Source organism: Drosophila subpulchrella, chromosome 3L (genome assembly GCF_014743375.2).
Source record: "Drosophila subpulchrella strain 33 F10 #4 breed RU33 chromosome 3L, RU_Dsub_v1.1 Primary Assembly, whole genome shotgun sequence".
Lineage (NCBI taxonomy): Eukaryota > Metazoa > Arthropoda > Insecta > Diptera > Drosophilidae > Drosophila > Drosophila subpulchrella.
In genome coordinates, this window is record NC_050612.1 from 10,973,939 (window position 1) to 10,998,770 (window position 24,832).

Below are 24,832 nucleotides of genomic sequence, written 5' to 3' on the forward strand. Positions count from 1 at the left end.
GTATGCCCCATTGAGTACTTGGTATTTTCAATTTTCTTGTATTTATTCAAAAACAATCGCTTGAAAGTTGATAAAATTATAAACTAAACAATTAGAAAACCATATTTCAGTTCTATATGCTTAAAAATTAAAACATAGTGGGGTAGCTTATGAAACTGATTAATTCCGTGAATACTATTTCGTGATTCTATATGGGAGGCGATGCTGGATGAATTTGGTCGATCAATAAATTAGTTGTAGAAATGATGGGTGCACATAAATACGAATTGGGTGATTGACTGATTGATTGATTGTGGTTCGAGTTACAGGTTAAAAGTGCTGTGGGCTTTCGGAACCCTTAAGTAAACGGCCAATTAGTTTAAATACGTTAACTAGTGCTGCCTGAATCGCTAGGAACAATCATTGCTACTTAAAAAAAACCAAAGACGCGTGATTACAAGCCGATAACTAAAACTAGAATTGAAGAAAACCATATGTAGTAGGTACTATAATTCGAATGCGATACGTGTGACTGCTATTCGAGGGTAGTAAGTTAGAAAATTAGTGTCTAAGCCGGCATTAGATACGGTTAATTACCTGGATTACGAGCTAGAGTGTGCTTAACCTAAATTGTACATAACTGTAAATCGTATGACCTTTTACTCCATCATTTTTTTGTATTTTTTTTTCTCTAAGCATATTTTCTTTTTCTTTTCACGCATCTTCGAAGGCATTTGATCTATCTAACTAACTAGATGAATTCCCGTCGTCAATCCAATAGCCTTTTTGTTTCTTATAGTGGTGGGATCTTTAGTCTTCATCCTTCTGGAAAAAAAGAGAAGAATAGGATAGGGGATGAGTTAGGAGGAGTTGGGAATGGGGGCTTTGGGATGAGGAATACTTACAAGTACGGGATACACGAAGGTGTCGGCGGTGTCTTTGCCCACTGCGTTCCGGGCTATGCACTTGTAGTTGCCCATGTCCTCCCACTTGATGTCCGAGATCAGGAGATCGCCGCTGGGCAGGACCCGGTGGCGATGTCCCTGGACGATCTCCTTGTTCTCGTTGTTCAGCCAGGTGACCTCTGCCCGGGGACGAGCGTGCACCTTGCAGGGCAGCTGGATGTTGGAGCCCATCAGGTCGAGATGCGTCTTCTCAGTGTAGATGATGCGTGGCTTCTGGGCGCCCGGGTAGGTCTTCTCCGGCGTGAGGCGAGAGGAACGTGGCGGATGCACCACAGTGCTGGCGAAGATTGTCTTGGAGCCAGTGCGTCCCACACACGTGTAGGTGCGCGACTCGCTCAGCACGTGATCGATGATGTGCGAGGATCGGACGCGCACAATGGCACTGGGCGCCTCCTCGGCCACCTGGTTGGAGTCCAGATCGTCGAGCTCCGAGCGGGGCAGGTGTCCCACCACCCACTGGATGCTGGGCACCTGGGAGCCCATCATCTCGCAAACGATCTCGATGGTGGCACCATCCGCCTGCTGCAGCTTGGTCGGCGGCGTCTTGGTGAACTTGAGCCAGTCAGCGTCGAAGGCTCGGTCCCGGGGCTTGTCCTCCGTCTCGATGGAGTTGTCCACATCGTTGCTATCGTCTACCAGGTCCACGGCTCTTCCGCGGACAGTGGCGATACTGCCGAACAGCAGCAGCGCTAAGGCGCACACATGTAAATTCATTTTCTGCAAGAGATCACAAGAGAATGGAAATCGGAAGTGAGTTCAAAGTTCAGTCATGCCACTCTAATATAGGTTATTAAACCCAAGAGATAGCCCTCGTTTCTAGCCAGTCATCCCCTCCAGTTATCACCTCCTATAAATCAGGGGAGGTCTCAGTCTCAGTGCCTATTTCCCCGATAAGAATGAACACACAAGGCCTTCAGCCGCCGCCGGGCTCTAGAACATTACTAACACTTGCGAAACGGCATGGCTCTCGGAAGCCGTAATCCTTTCCCGAAAAGAAACCCACCCATAGTATCAAACCCGAGAGATCTTCGCTCTCAATACGAATTTCACAATGCCACGACACCAGAAAAAAAAAAAGAAAAAAAAATGATATAAGAATCTTGCGTGGGCCGAATCAGAGGCAGAAATCGAAAACGGAATGACACCATTGTGACGTCAATTTGTTCGGATTCCACAACCTGATTCAAATTCACATTCACCCACGCTTCAGCCGCAGATCAAGGGCTAATGTGTCTAGAGTCTAGACTGGACAAACTGCGTGACCGATTAATTATTCATATAGTTTCGAGGGTATTATGTATTTTGCCCCCCCAGTCATACATTCGCCAATCGCTGACGAATGTTGCATCAGACGGTTTGCTTGATTTTTGCCCTTCGATGGGGATTTTAATTTGGGATTTCTACGAATATCGTCTAGCCACGACATTGATAGATAGGACTCTCTGACTCGAATCGGGTCACTCGACATCGTCACTGATCTATTGTTAACGCATTACTCACACCACTCACCTTTTGATTTGATTTCTTTTTTCTCTTCCGGTAAAAAATGTTTGCAAATTTCTCTCTAACGTTGGATGATATATCAACAGGTGCTATCGAGGGTAGGCCTGTCGTTATGTTATGAACGAATTTATCAGCTCTATGTTGTGGTGGCTCCTGGTCTGGGCTTTCTGGTTGAAGTTGAGCAGCAGTTGGCTTAGCACTGACATAGGTCCGGCGCTGGATGCCGTCTTGGAGGTCGTGCAGCTGAGTGTTGGCGGAATCTTGGCTGCTTGCCGTACGTTTGGGATCGAGGATGGATCGGATACGTATTGGATCGTATGGGTCCTTGGCTACGGGGATCAGGTGGCCGGGTGTTGGAGGTACGGTGCGGTGGCTTCAGTGGGCTGTGGTCTCGGCGTAGCGAATATCTAGCTGGCGGCTCTGGCTCATTCGATCCTCGATTGGGGTCTCAGTGATCAGAATGGGCTTCCTTGGGCTGTGGTATTGTTCTTGTTGTCGCGGCACTCGTTTGAATACGCACGGTTCATCGACATTACACTCGAGTCAAGGCTTGGCTTTAAGATTTTTTTTTTCTTTGGAATTTTTCAAATTTCTTGTAAGGCGGCGTATTGAAAGATGTGGAGGATATCGGATCGGATCAGTTAGGATCGGCGGCTCTCAAAAGTTGTGTTCAACAGCTGGAAAGTTCAAGAGAACTGAATTTTGAATCGCCGCGCTGTTCCATTTATACGCGATGCCGGCTCACTCACACAGCCACACACTCGGCGATCGCCTCGCTCTCCCGCTCCGCTCCGTACCGCTCCTCCTACTCTTCTCCGCCGCCTGCCTCTTCCGCTCTTCGGCTCTCTTCGCTCCGTTCCCCTCCCCTCCCACCTTGCCATCCGAGTGACAAGCGACCAGCATTCAATTACTCGTTCTCAGATCGTAATTCTTTATGCCACCGCCGCACCGGGAAGGTGCGGAACAAAACAGATAAAACCGGACGGGGGATTCGATTATCCGCCTCGGGATCTGGCTTTCGTCTGCCTAATTGCACGTCTACAGTCCAACGTGGGTAATTTGGAAACGCAAGTAACTCCGGATTGATGACAACTTCAAGACCCGTATACCATCCACAGAGATAACTCCATTTTATTCATACCTTAATATTAATATCCAGATGAGGTTTCGGATCAATTTTCATTGAAATGTACAAGGTTTGTTTAAAATATGAGATCCCGAGGTTCAGGTGATAACTTTTAGACCCATATACCATTCCTAGATATTACTCCTTTTTATTCATATCAAAATATATTACTATCCATTTATATAGATGATATTTTCTATCAATTTTCTTTGATATCATTTAAAACATGAGATCCCGAGGTATAGGTGATAATTTTAAGACCCATATACCATTCTTAAAGATCACTCCATTTTGTTCATCTTTACATACAAGATTTACTTTAAATTTACTAGGTCCATTGAAAATATGAGTTCCTGAGAGATAGGTGATAACTTTCGGAACCATACACCCATTTATTAACATCAATATGATATATGAGATTTTCCTTGTATAAACATGAATTAAAACCACTGGGAACGTTTACCAACACCAATATTATCATAAATAATAAAAGGTGTGAAAAGCAAACCCAAACCATATATGTACATACCAACATTTCTTTTTGGGGTTTGACACTTTGTCGTTAAAAATTAATGCATCTTAGGTGCCAAGTGTTTATAAATATACCAAGACTTATAAATGTTATATCAATGTTCCCAATATTAACCACAAAGCCGTTCAAATTATTGAAGTATTCCTGTAGTTATCAAGACCATAATTTAAATCTGCTGATTTGATTTCACAAATCTGAGTGGTTTTAATTATTTTTCATGATTTTCGAATCAATTTTAATATTCACAAGCAATCTCCCAATTTAATAACCACCAATCTGAACCAGAACTTGGCTTAAAGCCCGTTGACAGAGTAAGCAGCATTCAAATGTCTCGCCGAGAACAGACCACTTCTTTTCGTTCCAGTCTTCAGTAAAGTTGGGTAGTTGGGGATCGGTTTGCAGGGAGTGGGGTGTCAGTGGCATGGTGCAAGGTTCCATTAGCCGAGACCGTGTCTGGGTTTTTTAGTCCGATTCCGAGTCCAAGTCACTGGCTTGTCCGTCCATCTGTCCGATCTGTCCGTGCGATCGCCTCATTGCAATCAAGTGTGAGTGCCAGTTTGTCTGCGGCGATCGTTGGCTGTATGAGGAGCGGAGGAGGAGGAGTGGCGGTACGATACCACAAGTTACACTTGCAGGAAAAATGAGTGACTTACAGGGTGGTAAAAAAATATTTTAGCTGAGTTGTAGAGTAAACATGTGTTTTGATAGTACCCTACAGATCAAAGAAAAGCAAATATGTACAAAAAAAAATAAAAACCGCATATCACCTGTCCTATCCTAACAAAGTTAAGATTGTAAGTATACTAACAAAGTTCTCTGTTAGTAATTCAACATTTGTGGAAATGTTGTGTCATCATTGTTTTGATAAGAAAATCTTTCTGAAGATAAAAGCTGAATTTTAAGTCCCCTCCAAACTCTATTTAGATAAGATGGTACTGTAGCACCTAAACTTAACCTATCCTAACTTAAAGGTTTCTTTACGTAAATTTTAGCTTTTCAAAATATTCTTTTATCTTTGTTCTGATGATATGATCTGAAAATTGTAGAACAATTTCTTTACCAAACAAATTGTAAAACCCATCCTATCTCTGCAAAGGAAACCATACAAGGGTTCCTTTTTAATACAATTCTTCTTCGGATATGATGATATGATGATGATATGATGTTGATATGATGATGATATGATGATGATATGATGATGATATGATGATGATATGTTGATGATATGATGATATACCCCTTTTTTTAAGTGCATTTCTGATTGCCTGCTCGCAGATGTAAGTGTACACATGTAAGGGGAGAGGGGTGTGGCGGAAAGGGGCGACGGGGTGGAGGGGCAGAGGTGCGACAGGGGGAGGGGCCGAGGGGCGGACCAAACTAGTCTGAGCTGGCGTTGCCGGCCGGGAGCCGAGAGCTGGAAACTTGGAGCCGCGGGCTGGGGACCGGAGGTGCAGCCAAAATGGCAGACAGACTGGCAGCCACATCGCGTGTTCGCTTTCCGCTGTTGCCGGGCGGCAGCTACTTGTGGTTAAGGGGGGGTGGGGTGGTGCAAGGGGAGGGGGGTTGATATAGAGGCACCGCGACTAGTTTCTTTCTTCGCTTTATCGACAAGCCACATCGACAACTAGATTCAATTCTACGAGTAATTTATTTATTGCACGTTACACAAATCGTCCGACCGCAGACTGGTCCCCCCTCCCGAAAATCCCCTTTCCCTGTGCATGTGCCACCACCCCTTTTGCTACCCCCCTCCCCCCAAAACACTTGGCAGCGGCATCGAGCCAGCCACAAAGCGAAATTCAATTGAGAGAAAAATCTTGCAGGTGCTTGAAATTGTGTCTCGTGCCGCCGCCGCCGCCGTTTGCTCCGCCAATCCCCCTGTAGCCCCCAGATCAGGGCAGCCTCCTCCTCCGCCCCCTGGACACCTCATCAGCCTTGGTCGGCACACCTCAAAGCGCTGGCAACGATATCGTAACGCTGACGTAAGGGGCACTGAATTGAAATGGCCTTTTGATGCGACTTGGGGAGCACTTTCTACAATAGGCGAGGGACCGATCCATTCCATTCCGAACCGATCCAATCCCCTCACGTAACATTTGCCAGTGACGCGGTCAGGGGTTGCACTTCCTAGATGACCGCCACTGGCACACGGATGCAATTGAGCGGGATCAAACTGAACAATCAGAAACACAAATCGGATATTTTGAGTGTAAATTGAATTCGATAGCCCTAATAAAACTTGATGGGAGTGTGATTTAACAAAGCGAAAATCAATCAAAAGTTAAGATTGTTTCAATTGACTTGGGAATTATAAAATGCTGACAGGAAAAGGAAGAGGTATGTGTCCTAAAGGTATTGCAGTCTATTGAAAAATTACCCCTAAACGATAGGGTTGAAATATAAGAAATACAAGGCTTAATATGCGTAGCATACTTATATAGTACTTATTCTTCCCATTAAGGCAGGACCTGTGCATTTCTCTAAGTGTGCTTTAGGGGCCTTTCCAAATGAGATCACCACGGATCGTATCGGAATCGGAACCGTCTTAACTTGGCCCGTCTTGGCATACATATTCATGTGGCCATGCCATCGACTTGGGCGATCGTCACCGGCCGGCACCAGTCCAATATCACCGATCTCCGATTATCAACGCCCCTCCGATCTCAGGTGGACGGCCCAGCATCATTGTCATCGAAGTCTTTCGTGCGAAGCGTAAATTTATAGGTTCCATTTCCTAGAAACGATCGATAGCTGGTTTTCACTCTGCACACATAGCCGCCTATATACGACTGGAGAGTGAAAGAGAGGTCGAGGTCTGGCCCCCCGTCACTCTATTTTTGTTTCTTTTTTTTCCAGATAGCTGACTGAAAATCGTACGATTGTTCGGTGAGTTGATGGCACAAATTATTGCATCATGACAATGGACGATCGGAGACTCGTGCATGTGCATGGGTAAGCCAAATTGGCCCGCTTCCGCTAATGGGTAATGGGTAAATCTCTTCGGGCACCGCACCGCTCCAAACTGCAGCACACTGCATCTGCATCGACACCATCGCCACTCGGCTGGCCCGCATCGTTTGCACTTTTCTGCTAATTAACGTCGTGCCAGCGATAGCAACACCTCCAGAGCCGCAGATACAAAGCAGCAACACACCACCGGAACCAGTCGGTGGTAGGGGTACACAGGGAGAAATTTGTGTTGGCTTGTAAGTTTGGGTTTTGTGAGTTTACATACCAAAATTGGTGGAAATCTGAGTATTTTTAAGGATAATATGGGAGTTTTAGTTGGTTTGGATTAAAAACGCCATAAGGTATGCAGTGATTTTTGGAGTACCCCTAGTTCAGGCGCCTTTTTAAGAAAACTAGTTAGTTGGCTAAGATATATAACAAGAAATATATAAAAATGGGTGTATTTCTAATTAATCTGATATATAAATGTACCTGTCTATCCAAAATAAATGTATTATGTTTTCTTCTAAACCATAAGCAATGTTATATTGAAAATTGATCTTAAATCCGAATTGTTTTCAGTGAACATCTGGAAGGGGTCGGGGAAACGGCCCATTCAAAGTGAGACTTCGGGACGGACGGATAGAGCAGGAGACGGAGATAGAGACAGACCGAGAGTTCGGGGAAAAGATAGTGCAACATGCAACTGGCAAGCCAAGACCAGTCGGCCAGATACAGATACACCAGTACAGCTGCAGCTCGAGATACAGATACAGATGCATTCGTTGAATTGCAGGTTGTGTGTCTGTGTGACTGTATCAGCCAGTGGAACGCTGGTGACGACGTGAGAAAATTCATGTTCATGCCACAAATTCTGTGCCGTTTTCATGGTGTTTCTACCCCGCAACCCCTCCCCCCACTCTTTTTGCCTGCTGTCACCGATACTGATAGAGTCGGGTTTTAACCGCCTAGCAACAGACCAACTTCTCGACTTCCCAACTTTTCAACTTCTCGACTTGTCTCGACCTCCTTCGCCTGTTCGCTAAAGAGTGGAACAAAGACAGAGTGCCGCAATGAGCTCGTGTCGCCTTGACAGCGGTATGAAAGGTCAGTTCAGGGAATTGGAATTGGTATAGGATCGAAATCGGAATCGGATAGCACGTCCAGCCACATGACTTCTGGCCGATCAATGGCATTGCGTCAGGTAATCATTATTACCCCGTAGGCGAACTGTGTTAACTTTTCACGAATACTTGAATAGGTCAATATCTTTAATACAATCGCAATTCTGTAAAGCAAACACGATACGCAAAAAAAAAATAAAACTGAAATATAAATTTCTTTATGTTTTCCTATGATCTATTGTTACTATAACTAGTTCTACTTATAAAGACTTTACTAAGCTTCAAGGTGGGGAAGTTTGAGTAATGAAAGTTATATCCTGTATGTTCTTAAATGGTTCCACTTTATAACACATTTCTTTACACTAGCATCATACGCATCATCAGGTAATTTGAAAGGCACCACTTTTGTAAAGCTAATCTGTGATGGAAATTTATGTTGTTTATCCAAAACAGTTTGCTTAAGATGATTTAATTAAATAACATAAAAATTCTAAGTTGTAAACAAGTTATTACCGAATATTTTCCACCATGGTACAGCATTCCCCAAATTTCTCTCCTTACAATCAAGTGTATAGTATATCAAAACAATCACTTAATTGAATGCTTTGCTTGAGTTCCCAATGATTCATGGAACATTTAAACGGATCAGTGATTCCTTTTCTAAGGTGGGGAAATCACGGCGATGTCAATTGACTTGAATGGTTTGACCCCTAAACTTAAGCTGGATGGAACCTAAAAGTTCCTGATAAGCCCAGGCCCCCCGTCATTTTGCTCACCGATCTCTCCGGTTCTCTTGGGCAATGCCCGATTCTCTATAGCTGTTCTACATTATAACGAGATCGAGATCTTGACGTACACTCACGCACACACCACAGCCACAACCACTTTCGTGGCCACAGGCAATGTGTGCAATGTAATGTACTGAGCATAACGAACAAATGGAATGGAAAATTTTTGAAACCACATATCAAGTTTCTTCTCTTTTTGTAAAAATGTGGAAAATTTTTACGACAAATCCGAATGAAATGCAATTATCACTAATTGCTTGGTGGTTGGGGGCTGTTAAGACATACGTACCCATGCCTATGAGGCTGCTGTGGGACTCTGGAAACTGAAAACTAAAAACTGAAAACTGAAATCTGAAACTCAAAACTGAAACCGAAGCTGGAAGCTTATCAGCGAAGGTGACGGAATCGGAATGGGAAGCGGACTTCCTCATCGCATATTCATGGCTTACAAATCAGCATTCGGTAATTGTAACTATAATATATCAATTAACCGGCGACGATTTAGATTTATGCGAACATGGGTAATACGACTCGCAGGCATTCCTTGAATGCCTCTTTTGGGTGTCTCTTTTTGGGTCTCCTTTTGGATTCTCCGGTTACCACACGATGGGTATACCTTCTGTATGTTGTGCAACAGAAGCAAAAGAGCGGGAATATTATCACTCCGACTCTCGCCCAATTTGCGCTCCGATTGCATCAGCCATTTAAGCCGATCCGTACCCCTGCCCCTTCCACTGTCTTACCCCCACCCATGGCCGAAACCACCGACGTCTGGGTGCGCTCTTCAGTGCAGCCGAAAGGTAAACCCGGGTTTTCGAGCATAACCCTGAGACCAGGTGTACGTGAGAGAGACCCGATGAGTCACCGGCTGTCGGTAAACTAATGTATTCGAAATCTAAATGGGCTGGGTCACACGAAAGAGCATCGAACTGGCGGGGAATTAGCATGGCCTACATGTCGAAATTCTTTGTTCAACTAGATATTTTGGATTTTATGTGGTGGCCTAGGCTTATGAATAAAGATTTTCTAAAAGACATTTTTATAGTTAAAGTTTCAATGAAAGTAAGACCTTTTAAACAGAGTCTTGGTATCATATGATGCTTATTATTATCATTTTTGAAGTTACAATTTACGTTATAATATTGAGTGAGTGTTTGTTCAAAAAATATAACTTAAACTTTCTGTACAGTCACAACAGTTAGCACTAAAAAGTTCAATAACTGCGATTCCGATATTAGAGGTATGAGTATTAGAACGTGCTGTATGTGCACAATCATCAAGCCCGCCGCGTTCTTAACTCTTTGCGCCCCCCCATTGACTTTTCTTATCTTCTCCAATATTCGTTCTAATTGTAATCATTCCATTATAATGAATTGGCAAAAGAAAACAATAACAGAAAACACGAAAACGAGGTTAACTTTTGGAAACCGAACAAGGAATACCCTTACACTACATGCATTTATTTGGATAGGGTTTTTGAGGGGCTAAATAAATACTGTTAAAGCGTAGTAAAGTATCGACGGTCTAATATCTCCAAATCGGAAGTCTCTAATAATGTGAGTTCCTCGAATCGAAATCTCGACCGAATCAAATTCCCAATAATTTCTATAAATATTGATAGGAAGGTGTTAGCTATTTGCTGAGCACTTAAGGTTAACTCTATTACTAACGTCTGCATTTTTGGGGTGTTAGTAAACTTATTACCAGGAATCGATAAAAATAAATGTGGAGTTATGTGGAGAGTTAAAGGAAATTTAAAAAGAAAAGTTAATGCTGTCGAAGCTTGCTAAGTAAATTAGATCCAAAAGACTATAATCGTATTCTTTTAAAGCCATTAGTTGTCCTTTAGAAACCCAAAGAGGGTAACATATATCTTTATATTAAACGTAGATGTTTCTAAATTGTTAATATATTCTCAAGATCTGCTCTCTTTTGATAGGATAGCCTAATAATAAGAAGAATTCAAGACCCTAACGATTGTAAGAAGTCTGTTAGACATCGCTAGCATTCGTACTTACACTAAAGACCCCCCAGATCAAGTAGCATCCCTCCTTTTTTGGATAGGGTAGTCTGATGACGTCTTATTACGTGTGGGGCGATGTTATTTTCAACTTGAGCGTGGTTATCGTCGTCATCATCAACGCCCCAAGTTCAATAGAGCTTGAAAAACAATTATGAAGGCAAAAACATGTATGTATGTATGCATAAAAGGGGGCTCGTTGCCCACGCACACCCAGACACACACACACACACACAGCAGGGACAGAGAGTCGGGGGGCGTGACAGGGGGCTATATCATCGAGGACGGGGCCGCCAATTAAAGATTCCTCCTAATTGTCTTCACATGCTGATTGTATTGGTGTATGTGTGCAATTGATATTCCAGTTGTTCATTAGTGTGCAGCATAATTGAGTGCCCCACTGTGCGAGTGTGTGTGAGTGGATAAACACAGCATCAGTTGGGGGCTCGTCTCTCACACACACACACAAACACACGCCCACTTTTGTGGGGGGGCAGCTACGACGGCAGCAAAAGAGCAAAATAATCTCTTTCTTGCTCTTACCGCCTGACTCTCGCTCTTTGCTCTTCAGCCTCCTCTTTGGCCCACTCTCTTATCGATCGCGTTCGCATGCAAAAATGAGAATATTGCGAAAAAAATTGCGATTGTGACGCATTTGAACTCGCGACTCTCCGCCCTGACCCCCCACCACCCCCTGACGCACCCCGCCCCTCCCCCACAAACTAATTTCATTGCGAAAAAATCGAAGGCAATGATTTTTTTTGCTTAGTCTTTTTTTTAGCATTTAATAAAATTGCAATTTATTACAAAAGCGATCTGATTATTAATTGCTTGTGAATTGATTTCGATTCAGAATCGAACGATAGTGGTTTTGGTGATGCCAAGGGGCAAAAAAAGGGGGGGAAGGGGATTGAAGTGGGGTAGTGCCTGCGTGACCAGCGCAACGTCAGGCTCAAAAAAAAATACAAAAGAAAAAACATGTAACCGATTCTGGTTGGGGGACGGTTTTAAAAGTGCTTTTAAAGGTGGATGTGAGTGTGGAGATGTTCGACGGATCACGTAGCCACCAAGTGGAAACTTGGAACTCAAAACGGAAAACCCATAACTGAAAACTAAAAACCAATCGCGGAGGTCTCGAGCTGACGAGCAACTTTTGCCTAGCTCAAGAAACTGACTCAGCAAACGGAAAATGCAGATCCGATTAACTCTTGGTTAAAACAAGGTTATATGCATTTGTTTCTGCATTTTCTAACTGCAACTTTCAAGGTAGCCACATATAGTATCTTCAATATATCTACACAGAGAGAAATATCCAAGAACATTGTTCTTGAATTGAGAACATTCGTTCTCAAAAACCGTGTAAGTACATTTTGGTATCAATGTTCTTAATATTAGAACGAATTAGTGAGAAGAGAGAAGAGAAAAGTTAAATTGATAGGTATACACTACGAACTGAACTCAGATTTTATTTGTTGAGATATACAATGTAAATACCGCCAATTCAACTTGATTCGAGCAAATGGAAAACATTTTCAACTTCAAAAATGTCGTTATATTTTTAAGAACGTTTTCAACTTAGATGAGAACGTCAGATTTTTCTCTGTGTAAACATACTTAAAAATTGTTCTCAATTGAACGGAAAAGATTAGAACTCCTAGTGTTAACTAGTTTGTTATCAGCTTGTTAATCTAAGGTTAAGAATTTTTTCAAAAAGTTCATTTTAAATAGTTCTTGTGAAGTATTCAAGCTTTTTTCGTTACAAATTGTTATGACTTTAACAGGATCATAGTTTTATATAAATTAATCACAATAACTGAAGTGACTAAAGCAATATTTGCAATAACAGCGGTAACAATAACATGTTTTTAAGTGCTGATTAAAACAAGTTAGTGAATTTCTTGAAAAACAAATTTTCTTTTGAAATATCAACTCACTAGTTATTTATGTACACGCCATCTACATTTCATCATTCTATGAAACTAGCATATTCTAGAATGTATTGCCTAATTAAATGTAACGATGACTAGCACTTTTATCGCTCCAATTTGCTAAAAGTCTGATTTCTAGAACAGCAATGCAAGAAAGCAGCAAGTTTGATATATTATCAGAGGGTTAAGATTATCACCCGTCGATAAGCAGATCTAAAATCTAGTTCAAACTGCACAAATTCACACAGTTCTCAGTAACAAATGCCGGCTAGGGAGATTGAAAAACAAAAACAGGCCAAGAATTCACAATATTTTGCTCAAGTTTTGTTTGACAATTCGCATTCTTCTCACGCTCGATCGCCCTCGAGGACTTTGTTTACTCTGGGTTCCTCGTTTTTCGGCGGATGAAAGCATATTTCCGCCAAAACGATGCACTTATCATCATTGCCCGGCTTTTGCGACTCTTCCCCGAAGATAAACAACAACAGATCTGATATCAGAGGGACTTACAGACCCACTGGCGACTTCTCCATAAGATCTCACCAACCCAAACCCATACTAAAAGTTATATTTTATTAAGGAGAACATATGGGCCTGTTGCCTAGGCCGATAACGAATCTAGACTACTCATTTTTGTTGTACAATTAAAAATCACGAATGTGCTAATTTACGAAGATGAACTGTTTCAATTTAATTGTTTAAATTGCAAGGGGAGCCCACGTCACTTGAATCAAGGCAATTTGAAAGTATTGCTCATTTTTAGCACTCTCATCCCGAAAAGTTATGAATTGATGGCACGAGATCAGAAACTGATACAAATGTGTATATAATAGATGGGAACTTGGAAAAACCGCAGAGTCGAGAAATCTTTCGTCTGTCTGCTGATGAGTCAATCGGAGGAAGCTGCCATACGGGTTATTGAGAGGCTCTCGTTCCCCGAACACCAATTAAGTGGGCTATCTTTTCTGTTAAATCATTGTTTCTAGGCAGAATTCTATATTATTGAGGCAGGCTTTTTTTGTATTGTCATTATAAGAAGTGTTTCGCAGAATTTTTTAATAAAAATCATTCTTTTTCTGTCTAAAATTATTTTATAGGTATTATTTTTTCATATAAAGAAGGTATATCATTGAACATTATATAAAAAAAAATTCTTTAGCTATTATCAATGAATTACTTATTTTTTCAAAGACCAAAAAAAAGTTTCCCAGTTGTATTAACCGCCTTAAAATTGTATAAACCATCCAATTTTTTCCCTATGCCTAAAGTTAGTACTTATTTAGTATTTGACTTGCAATCCTACCTGCATATCTTTGGTTTCTTAGATGACTTTCACTTCGGAGCTTCTTTTGGCACTTTCACTGGAGCTCTAGAACTTTCGCTGGAGTTTCCGGTGGATATGGAATACGTTAAGGGGGGTTTTTCGATTTCACTCGAGATGCAGCCACAGTTCTATATTCTCGGTTCTTAGTGGAGCTCCGTTCTGCTCGAGATGTGGCGAGTGATGGACTGTGTGGCGAAAGATTGAGCTTCCATGCTTTTATATCTGGCATCTGGCATGGGCATGCCCACCCGAACCGAACCAAAAATCAACAAGTGGGCGAAGCGGGACGAACGGACGACGAACGGACAAACGGACAAACGGACAAATGGACGAGCCAGCAAATTGGACTCTACAGGGGCTTTAATAACGGTTATGGCGTCGGCACTCTCTACAGATACAAAAGCACAGATACAGATACAGTATCTGAATTCGTATCTCCATTCGTATCTGTATCGCTCTGCTCGTTGCGCTGCTCGTGTTTTTGGCCCCAAAAAGGGGGTGGCCCACAGGGGATGGGATTCGGCTGACTGCCTCTGTTACTTGTTACTTGTTGCTCCCCTTTGATTGATTGACTTCCACAGCCGATGAAAATTTCATGCAAATTTATTATTTTAAATCACATTTTTCTCATTAACATTCGCTGAAGATTGGATCGGCTGTGTTCGGATCGCACTGGAAATGAAAATGAAATGCATGCCCCAAATGCATATGGCAAGCAGTACGGTTTTTTACAGTATATAACCCGTCGATCCCATATATTACCATATGGCGGGGGTCCATTGCAAGGATCAATAGATGTCAGCCAATTAAGATGGGGGATTCCGATTCCCATCAGCCATTATTGCCGCCGCCGCCCTTAGGCTGATAATTCCGGATTTGTGCAGGTTGCGATTTTAATTCGGCTCGTCGCAAATTAGTTCCATCTGCTTTCCGGTCAGACGGACAGTCAATCAACCAGTCATCCAGTCATCCAGTCAGCCGGGCGGACAATGGCGGACGTCACTCCATGGATATATAGCTAAAGATATGGATGCAGATATATAGACAGGGGCATAGCTGTGGCAGACCTGCTGCCTCCAGTCCAGGGGTTCTGCATCAATTGCTGCGGTGTCCACTATTTGCATTCCAGAGCCCCGGACCAATTGCACAAAGATCCCGCCACAGACGCTGCTGCAATTGATTTTGGTGTGGCGTCAATTGAAATGCACTTCGGAGTCTAGGAGTCTGGGCACGGAGAAAAAAAATACTGCCAAAATTGGTAATCCCCATCCACATCCCCATAAGGCTCTTATCTTATATACAAATAATACTCTTCAGGTGCAGCCAGAAATAACATCCTAATTAGAGCTTTATTGTTTCTCCCCCCCAAGTGAGGTTCTATACACCCACTCTTAATTTAGAGAAAACCAAAAAAAACTCATAAGTACCTTAAGTATCTTAAGACGCACAGTGAAAAATTATGATTCAATAATGATGTCTCATGATTTTTTGTTTTTTTGGCTCCAGGCAATTCGTCAATAGGTGGAGAGATTTCCAAGGTATACCTTAAACTAAATTTAGACCCCACATAAAGCTAAATATATAAGAAGTTCTTATCTGTGACGGCAAATGACATATTTTTGTATAATAGGTACTTATGTCAGTTTAATAAAGATCAAGTATACAGGAGAATTGTTTAATCAAAAACATCTTATTTTATTTTATAGGTATTATATTATATTATTATAAAATACGAAATTTAAAATTTATATGAAGGATTTTAAGTAACACCACCAAAAAAAAGTGATTTTGGTATAAGCAATTAAAATAAGTCACGTGTTTAATGTCTATCTCAAGTTCAGATACCGAAATTGCTTTAAAATTTAGAAGATATTATCGCACCGATACTCCCAGGCATTTCTCTCCGTGTGGGCCTACGTGCTCCAAGTGGCCTGCCACCGTTATATTCAAATGAAGTGGAGCTCACGCAATCACGGGCCACCGAACAGACTATGGAGAATCGGGGAAAGTCAGCATGGTGACCACCAGTTTGGTCATTATAGGGTCGGAAACAACATGATGATGGCCTGGAGGGACCTTGCCACCGCAAATGGAAATGGTCACTTAGCAACAGGGCCCACAGACGCCACGCCCAATTTAAAGTGGCCATCGCCCGTCGAGGGCAACCCCACAACCGCCCAACCACCCATTGATTTCTATAAAAATATATATATATAGATAGATAGTCGCCCACGCAGTCGCGCAGCCAATTTGGCCGTCCGTCAATAGGGCTTCATTTGAATTGCCAGCATGTCTCCAATTGATGATGGGCCACCTCATGGCGGGTCGGGCCCACGCTAGGTCCTTGCCAGGACCTGCCCCTCAGCCCCGCCCACCTCCATATATGTATCTGTAGCCCCACATCCGTCCACATCCATCTGCAATCAGTCGGCAGCATGGCGTAATTAAACCCGCCGCTGTCACAGTTGTCGTCTGGCGGCATTTATTGGCAACATTGTTCACTTAATCATCCAACATTTACTACATTTATTAGCATCGATGCGCGTCTGTCTATCCGTCTGTGGGGCCATGGAAAATCCCTGGATATGACACATACTACAAACTTCATCGGAAAGCCCCTAATTTACTGAACATATTATAATGGAGAACATTTTTGAAGTATTTCCAACAGGAGGGAAAACGTATAAATGATCATTGAGCTTATAACTGTTTGCGGACCTGTGGGAAAATCTCTGGATATGACACATAACCAAAGAGAAATCGTATTGAAAACGTATTTCCCTTTAACATATTATCAACCAGGGAATTTTTTAAAATTCTTTTGATGCAAAAATGCTTAAAGTTTCACTATCTGATCCGCCGCACGCTTTTTCATTACTACACAAATAAGATCAGAGCGCAATACACGTACCTAAAGGGGATGTACAACTGAAAATTAAAAAAAGAACATCCCTTATCTATTATGCATTGGAAAACTGTTAAAAAAAAAAAACATTTTTCTTTGCAAGTGTTTGGTCAGAATCTTTTCATCTTTCATGCTATAAAAGTTCCTAATATATGAATTTTAATAAAAAATATTATTAAATATTTCAAATATATGTTTAGTTGGGAATCGCAATGTTCTTAAAAATGTTACTCGTTTACATTTCCGGTCAATTAATATAATTTGTTTTAATTGTACGTACCCTATATGTAATATAATAAGTAAATGACCGCTGCAGCTTATCAATAGAATTTAAAGACGACCTTCACATTCTGATTAGACTTGTACAATCTGTTAATTGCCCACTTAGTGTTCAGTCAATAAAGGCTTTACTTGATAGGGCTGCGAAAAAATCACAGAAAATAGGAAAATATTGATACTTTTTAATTATTTGAATTCGAAATGGCAGCTGTTGCTCAAGCATCAGCATTTCCTATCCTCAACCTTGGGTTGTTGGTCTCTAGGGATATATTTCGATGTTATATGGAATCTTTATAAAAAAAATCAAAAACAAAAGTCAGAAGATGGGAATTTTTTTGCAAGATTATATTGTTTTTACCAATGTTGATTTTTTAATGCGTAGTTATGTACAGTTATCAAAATATTGAATTCTTCCCTGCGATAAGGTTGCCCCCTGAAGTATACCATGAAAAAATGCAAATAATAAGTCACTTAGCCCTAAAAAGCAGGCAAATATTTGTTGTTTTATTAGAACTAAGTGCTTATTATTTTGAATCATGATCTCATGGGTTTCTTTTTTGCTGGATCCACTGTAGACAGTAATTAAGTGAATCGAGCATACGCGTAATCTAAAGCTTAAGTTTTAGTACCAGATTAGCTTTGGTGGGCTAAACAGCTGACTAAAAAAAGCACGCCAAAAAGCTTTAGCAATCTTTCAAGGCTAAACAATTAATACACCCAACTGAAAAATAAAGTGCTACTTGTTGCGTATACACTACTTTTATTACCCCTGACAAACTTCACATGAAAAAACAGGTTTTCATACACATACACTCTGATTTTTATGGCTAATGGGCGATATGAAACTTTTATTTAATTTTCTGGGGGCCTGACATATTTTCGAAATTAGTGCAGGTAACAAAACAGATTTCTCTATAAAAAATATTTCCAATATATATTTATTTGTGTTTAAAATCATTTATTATTACAGGTTTCATTGACAAGTTTCGGCAAACACGATTTGTTGTTCGTATAAGTAGGTCGAAATGTTTGGAAGAATATAGTGCCGTCTGATCATTACCGGCATTTTAAAAAATTTTAAGATTTTTCTAAATTGCAAATAGCTCAACATTTTTTGCCAGTGTGACCGATTTGATAACCCCCCATCAAAAGCTTTTTTTCTGCGCCAGTCGTCCACCGGTTGTAGCCATTCGCAGTCCGATTTTCAACAGCAAACAATTGCTGAGATCGATAAATTGAGGATCCACCTGCTACCACAATGAACCGCCGTCTTCCAGGGACCTTTACCCAGTGCCAGAGGCACCTCTTCGCCACCAGCCACCCAGTTTCACCTGCCTTTTCCACCAGATTCCTTTCCACATCGCGAGTGAACCACGAACGGCAAGAGTAAGTTTGTTTATATCGCTGTGAAAGTTTTGCCATTTTCCGCGAATCGGATGGCATATCAAGTGTATATCTATCAAAACAAACTTAATTAGTATGTTTTAGGTGGGGTTAGCATGTAGACTCAAAGCTAATATCTACTAAGTAGCGATAACAAAAATCTAACTTGTGGGTCATGGTTCGATTACGTTGAAATATAAGCTCTTTTTAGAGGGTGTGGTCATGCATCTTCTGTCATAAAGAGTCCCTAGAACTTACAAATAATTTATTGACAATTTATTTCCCTTACAGATGTCAAGTTTTGGTGGTGGGCGGAGGAACTGGTGGCTGTGCCATGGCCGCCAAGTTGTCCTCGCGTCTTGGCAGCAACAAGGTGATCGTCCTGGAACCAGAAGATGTAAGTAATCCCAAGGGTTATAACTAATATTCTGTAATAACCTGGTACTTCCCCCCTAGAAACACTACTACCAACCCATGTTTACCCTAATTGGCGGAGGTATGAAACGATTGGATCAAAGTCACAAACAAATGGCTGATGTCCTGCCCAAAAAGGCCAAGTGGGTGAGGGAAAAGGCAGTGGAGTTCGATCCAGATAATAATACGGTTAGCACTTCGGGTGGCAAGACCATTAAGTACGACTTTCTTGTTATTGCCACAGGATTGCAACTGAAGTATGAAAAGGTGAACATTATCTCTGAAATATTCAGAAGATCACGATAATTTTGTCTTATTCAACAGATTCCTGGATTAGTGGAAGCCCTGGAGACCCCGGAGAGCAATGTGTGTTCCATTTACTCGCCCAAGTACGTGGATCGGGTGTACGATTGTCTGCGTAGGACATACAAGGGGAATGTAATCTTCACCTTTCCCCATTGTCCCATCAAGTGTGCAGGTGCTCCACAGAAAATAGCCTACATATCCGATCACTATTTTAGGAAGGTTTGTGTATGATTATAATATGAGAATGCAGGTAAATATCATTGATTTTTTTACTTTTTCAGATGGGTCGCCGAGACGATGTTAATGTTATTTACAATACATCTCTTCCTGTGATTTTTGGCGTAAAACATTATGCGGATGCATTGATGAAACTCGTTGAGAAGCGCAATATCAAACTTAATGTAAACAGGAACCTCGTAGAAGTCAGATCTAGCGAGAATATTGCCGTTTTCGAGGATCTGGTAAACCCTGGACAATTATACGAAGAAGAGGTAAGTACTATAAAATCAGATGTCTGTACATCTTAAAATTTGATTCTTAGTTACAAAGCTACAGAATTTCTTGATTAGTTTTACCTTTCAATTTTCTGAACTCATATCATTGTCATTCTATAAAGTAGATAATTTGATTGCCAATAAATTTCACTTTAAAGCTTTGAGAAATTCAAGACACAAGGTTAGGAAAATATAGGTAAGCAAAAGTTCTAGGAAAACTAATGCAAAGTTGACCAAGGTTCGGTTTCTCAAGGTGTAACACTAGCCTTAAGTAAATAAAGAAAACTGAAACCAGTAATAACATTTGGAATCGAAATACAAAAGTACTCAAAACAATCTAATATCATCTGATACCTCTCCATTCGCAGTACTCCATGCTCCATGTGACGCCACCGATGACCGCTCCGGATGTGGTGGCCAACTGCAAGCAACTGGTGACCCCATCTGGCTTTGTGGACGTGGACCAAATGACGCTGCAGCATAACAAGTACAACAACGTGTTCTCCATCGGCGATTCAGCTTGCACACCCAACTCGAAGACGGCGGCTGCGGCAGGTAAGATCTGGATTCCGTTGGGATTCGTAATCGGAATATTCAATGATGTGGAATACGAAATGAGCCCTATCCGCTTACAGCTGCCCAGTCTCCGGTGGTCTTCAAGAATTTGATTGCGGTGATCGAGGGAAAGGCACCAACGGACATCTATGACGGGTACTCTTCGTGTCCCATTGTCACCGGCTACAACTCCTGCATCCTGGCCGAATTCGACTATACTCTCACGCCCGTGGAGACATTTCCGATCGATCAGGCCAAGGAGCGATATTCGATGTTCTTTATGAAGAAGGAGCTGATGCCGGTGCTCTACTGGAAGCTTATGATGAAGGGTTATTGGGACGGACCGGCATTAATGCGAAAAATGTTTTCAACTCTTAAGTTTAATAAAAAGTAATAGTGACCTAAAACGATCTTGTTAAGTTTTTAAGAAGTATCCAAAGCCCGCCAAAATATTGTTATTCATTTTCTTAATGCAGCCCTGGAAAAATACTGTTTGTGCAAAGTGACAATGTGCGGCAATTAAATAGGTGCAATACCAAACGTGTTATGTACTTATTTCTCCAATTTATTTACAGTTGAAAGAACAACATATTTGTAATATATTTACAATTATTTGCAATTAATTTGTATGGGCACAGAAAGTTTATTCATAGAATGCGTTTATTTTGTACAGCTGCTCTAGAAAACCTATTCAAATGACGAGGAGTGTATACACCCTTGTGTTTATCTAGTATATATCGAATGCAAGCCAGGTATTTTTACGAAATTCGGTCACTCTAAGACAAAGCGTGGCGTCGCTTGGCGCTGTAAATTTAAAGGTAACGAACCAAAAGATAAATTGATTTGCGCACCAAAACAATCAAAAACACCGCCAGGATTTTATATTAGTGGCAAAAGAAAACGGAGAACATGAAGGCAGTGTGAGTATATTGACAGGCCTGAAAAGATCGACTCTAGCATTGAAAATTCCCATCCGCAGACCCAGGACGCCGATGCGCGTCGTCCCGAAAACACCGCGGGTGCAACCAACTGCGGAAAAACTAAGGCGAGACACCTCCGACAAGGCCCGGGATCCCGTGAATGTGTTCTGCCGCGTGCGACCTCTGCAATCCGACGCCGATCTCGCCTCTTTGCGGGTCAAGAACTCCACAACGATCGCTCTGAATCCACAGGATCAGCTGCTGCAACACCACAAGACACACAATGGCGCCCAGCGCGAGATTCAGTACATCTTCAAGCACGTCTTCCAGCCGGATGCCACGCAGCAGGATGTGTACGGATCGGTGGCCCAGCCACTGGTGGAGAACCTCCTCAAGGGTCGCAACAGTCTGCTTTTCACCTACGGCGTCACTGGGAGTGGCAAGACCTACACCATGACCGGGAATCTAAAGCACCGGGGCATCATGCCGCGCTGCCTGGACGTGCTCTTCCGCACCATCTCTGATTACCAGGCTAAGAAGTTCGTGTTCAAGCCAGACAAACTCAATGGATTTGAGATCCTGTCAGAGGAGGATGCGCTACTGGAGCGGCAGCATGAGATGAATCAGCGTTTCGCGGGCGCAGGACGATTTGCCTTTAGGCACAAGGATTCGGATCCGGAAATTGCATCTCAGGCCTCCGTGGAGCCAACACCGCTGCTTGGTTTGGATGAGGATAATATGTACTCTGTGTTTGTCACCTATATTGAGATTTACAACAACAGCGTTTACGATCTGCTGGAGGATTCGGGTATACAGAAGTAAGTGTTGATATCTTAGCCTTCCCATCTAAAGGAATCTAATTAAAAATGTTTTCCAAACAGGACTTTGCAGAGCAAAATCATTCGTGAGGATGCCAATCGTCACATGTTCGTCCACGGAGTCACCGAAGTGGAGGTCAAGACGGTGGAGGAGGCCCTCGAGGTCTTCCAAATGGGCCAAAAGCGCAAGCGCATGGGGCACACTGTTCTCAATGCGGAATCCAGCAGGAGCCACTCGGTTTTCAACATACGCTTGGTCCAGGCGCCCACGGATAGCCAGGGTGAGAATGTGGTTCAGGACAGACAGAACATCACGGTTAGCCAGCTGTCCCTGGTGGATTTGGCGGGCAGTGAGCGCTCCTCGCGCACAAAGAACACTGGAGTGCGACTCCGCGAGGCGGGCAACATCAACAACTCGCTGATGACGCTACGCACTTGCCTGGAGTATCTGCGGGAGAACCAGTTGGCGGCGGCAAACGGCATGGCGGCCAAGAAGATTCCCTATCGAGACTCCAAGATCACACACATGTTCAAAAACTACTTTGATGGCGAAGGGCAGGTGTCCATGATTGTGTGCATTAATCCAAGGATCGAGGACTATGACGAGAATATGGTAGGTAGTTTCTTTTACCCAAAGCATACAGATACTTACGATTTTTTTACCTCTTTTTAGCAAGTGATGAAGTTTGCTGAGATGACGCAGGAGGTGCAAATAGCTCGGGCCACTCCCATGAAGCAAGATTTGGGTCTGACCCCCGGTCGACGCAAGGCTAACAAACTATTCAAGATTGCCGTTAATAATCTGAATGAGCTAGGCATTCCGGAGGCCAAGGACTTGGAGGTGGATGTGGGTCTGGTGTACAGTTTGGGACCCGATTTTCCCACCTACGATATGGATAGTCCCGAGACGGAGATTAAGATCCGCGAGCTGATGCACTATCTAGAGCAACGCATTGAAAAGCGAAAGAAGCTGCGCGCCAATTTGGACATAAAGTGTAAGTCTCTAATAATCGACGTATAAATAACCATTCTAAGATACTAATTCCTTTGCTCTTTAGGTGACAGTTTTCGTCAAATGCTGATGAACCTGGACCGGGACAACCTTCAACTTCGCACAGAGCTCGCGTCCTTGAAGGCTGTCTATAAGCAAGAGCGCGATCGCAGCGCTGCCCTCGAGAAAAAAGTGCGCATCCACGAAAGCTCCATCGACGTGCTTAACAACACGCTGAGCAAGAGGGAAAGGCAGATCGAGGAGCTGACTTTTAAGCTTAACGAGAAGGAGAACATGCTCACGCAAAAGGAGCACGAGAAGGAGAAGCAAAAGAAAAAGTTCAGCTCTAAGCTGGCCGTTGAATCGGACAAAAATAAGCGCGAGTTCGAACTGAAGCTGCGTGAGCAGCGTGCGAAGCTGCAGGAACGCATGCGCATCAAGGATGAGAAGCTGCGCTTGGTCTCGAACATTCTGCAGTCGGAGGAAATGCCCAGTTTGCCGCGTTCCCAGAGCTCCGAGAACATTCTCAACGAAAAGGATCGTGGTGCATATACAGCGCGTACCGAAGAGTCTTCGGTGCCGGCTACAAGAACAGATATCTACGCCACTCCGCGACATGTAAGAAAAATGTTATTTTTTATTAAATACCGATTTTAACATTTCTGACTTTACTTACAGGGAGCTGCAGCGGCCAACAATCGACATAGACGCTCTCGTTCTGCCGGCGACAAGTGGCTGGAGCACCGGGCCGCCAATCCCGTGCCTCTGGGAACCATCATGCAGCCGTATCTTAAGAACCGCAAATCGGTGACGAAACTAACCGACATGAAGGAGCTGACTGCCCATGGAACCACCAAGTACTGTCTCGTCTCCCAGGACGCGGATACGGATGGCGATGTGGAGACCAAGCTATACAAAGGCAACGTGATTCCCACTTGTGGCGGCGGTGCCCAGGTGGTGTTCAACGACGTGGAGTGCCTGAAGCAGAAGTCGCCGGTTCACTCGCCCACGCGAAAGCGACCCAGCAATGGCACCATTTCCGCTCTGGGAGGCGGTGGAGTGCCCAGCACGATCACCTCTGCCCAGGACGTGACCTCGCGCTGCAATGTCGGCATCGAGGGGCACAGCAGCAAGAAGTCGAAGATGTAGTGATGAAATTGGACACCACGTTGAATACTTAAAGTCAATTACGCACTTAGTTGATAGTTATTTAGTTTGCATAACTTAAATTTAAGTTTATTACTTTACCATTATGGTTTTGGAATTGAATCGCATTGAAGTGATTTGTTTGATTAAAAAGGTTAACATGTATAAATAACCCCGTAAATGAATTCGCAAACCCTCGCAAATGGAAATGTTTCCTTGGTCAATGAAAAGCTGGTAACCGGAGGATATCAGCGAAGATCTAAAAACGGAAACTATCCAAGCATCGTCCATTCATAGGTTTACACTAGTTGTATCATAAAGTATGGAATATTTTATTGTTTTTTGGAGCGATCTCCAGTTAAAAAATGAACAAATAAAGTGAA

At 42.6% G+C, this 24,832-nt stretch overlaps 4 protein-coding genes across 5 annotated transcripts; 2 read left to right on the plus strand and 2 right to left on the minus strand.

Annotated features, from left to right (window-relative positions):
• Window positions 1-24: 24 nt before the first annotated feature.
• LOC119554294 (neural/ectodermal development factor IMP-L2) lies at window positions 25-14,417 on the minus strand. 2 transcript variants are annotated; one of them, XM_037865154.1, is made up of 3 exons: window positions 14,218-14,417; window positions 885-1,661; window positions 25-801 (listed from the first exon to the last, which is right to left on the minus strand). In XM_037865154.1, the coding sequence occupies exons 1-3, from the start codon at window positions 14,221-14,223 to the stop codon at window positions 790-792; spliced, it is 795 nt and encodes a 264-aa protein (XP_037721082.1). In that variant the 5' UTR covers window positions 14,224-14,417; the 3' UTR covers window positions 25-789. The 2 variants fall into 2 exon arrangements, with proteins under 2 accessions (XP_037721082.1, XP_037721081.1); XM_037865153.1 differs by having other exon boundaries at window positions 25-804.
• On the minus strand, window positions 2,492-2,725 carry LOC119554297. The gene has a single exon (XM_037865157.1). The coding sequence runs from the start codon at window positions 2,651-2,653 to the stop codon at window positions 2,558-2,560; it is 96 nt and encodes a 31-aa protein (XP_037721085.1). The 5' UTR covers window positions 2,654-2,725; the 3' UTR covers window positions 2,492-2,557.
• A 4,064-nt stretch (window positions 14,418-18,481) lies between the features above and the next one.
• On the plus strand, window positions 18,482-20,981 carry LOC119553221 (sulfide:quinone oxidoreductase, mitochondrial). The gene is made up of 7 exons (XM_037863480.1): window positions 18,482-18,808; window positions 19,097-19,202; window positions 19,262-19,486; window positions 19,544-19,744; window positions 19,807-20,016; window positions 20,388-20,574; window positions 20,655-20,981. The coding sequence occupies exons 1-7, from the start codon at window positions 18,681-18,683 to the stop codon at window positions 20,966-20,968; spliced, it is 1,371 nt and encodes a 456-aa protein (XP_037719408.1). The 5' UTR covers window positions 18,482-18,680; the 3' UTR covers window positions 20,969-20,981.
• A 376-nt stretch (window positions 20,982-21,357) lies between these two features.
• On the plus strand, window positions 21,358-24,630 carry LOC119554807 (kinesin-like protein KIF23). The gene is made up of 6 exons (XM_037865858.1): window positions 21,358-21,494; window positions 21,554-22,312; window positions 22,376-22,925; window positions 22,986-23,307; window positions 23,371-23,921; window positions 23,982-24,630. The coding sequence occupies exons 1-6, from the start codon at window positions 21,484-21,486 to the stop codon at window positions 24,450-24,452; spliced, it is 2,664 nt and encodes an 887-aa protein (XP_037721786.1). The 5' UTR covers window positions 21,358-21,483; the 3' UTR covers window positions 24,453-24,630.
• Window positions 24,631-24,832: the final 202 nt, after the last annotated feature.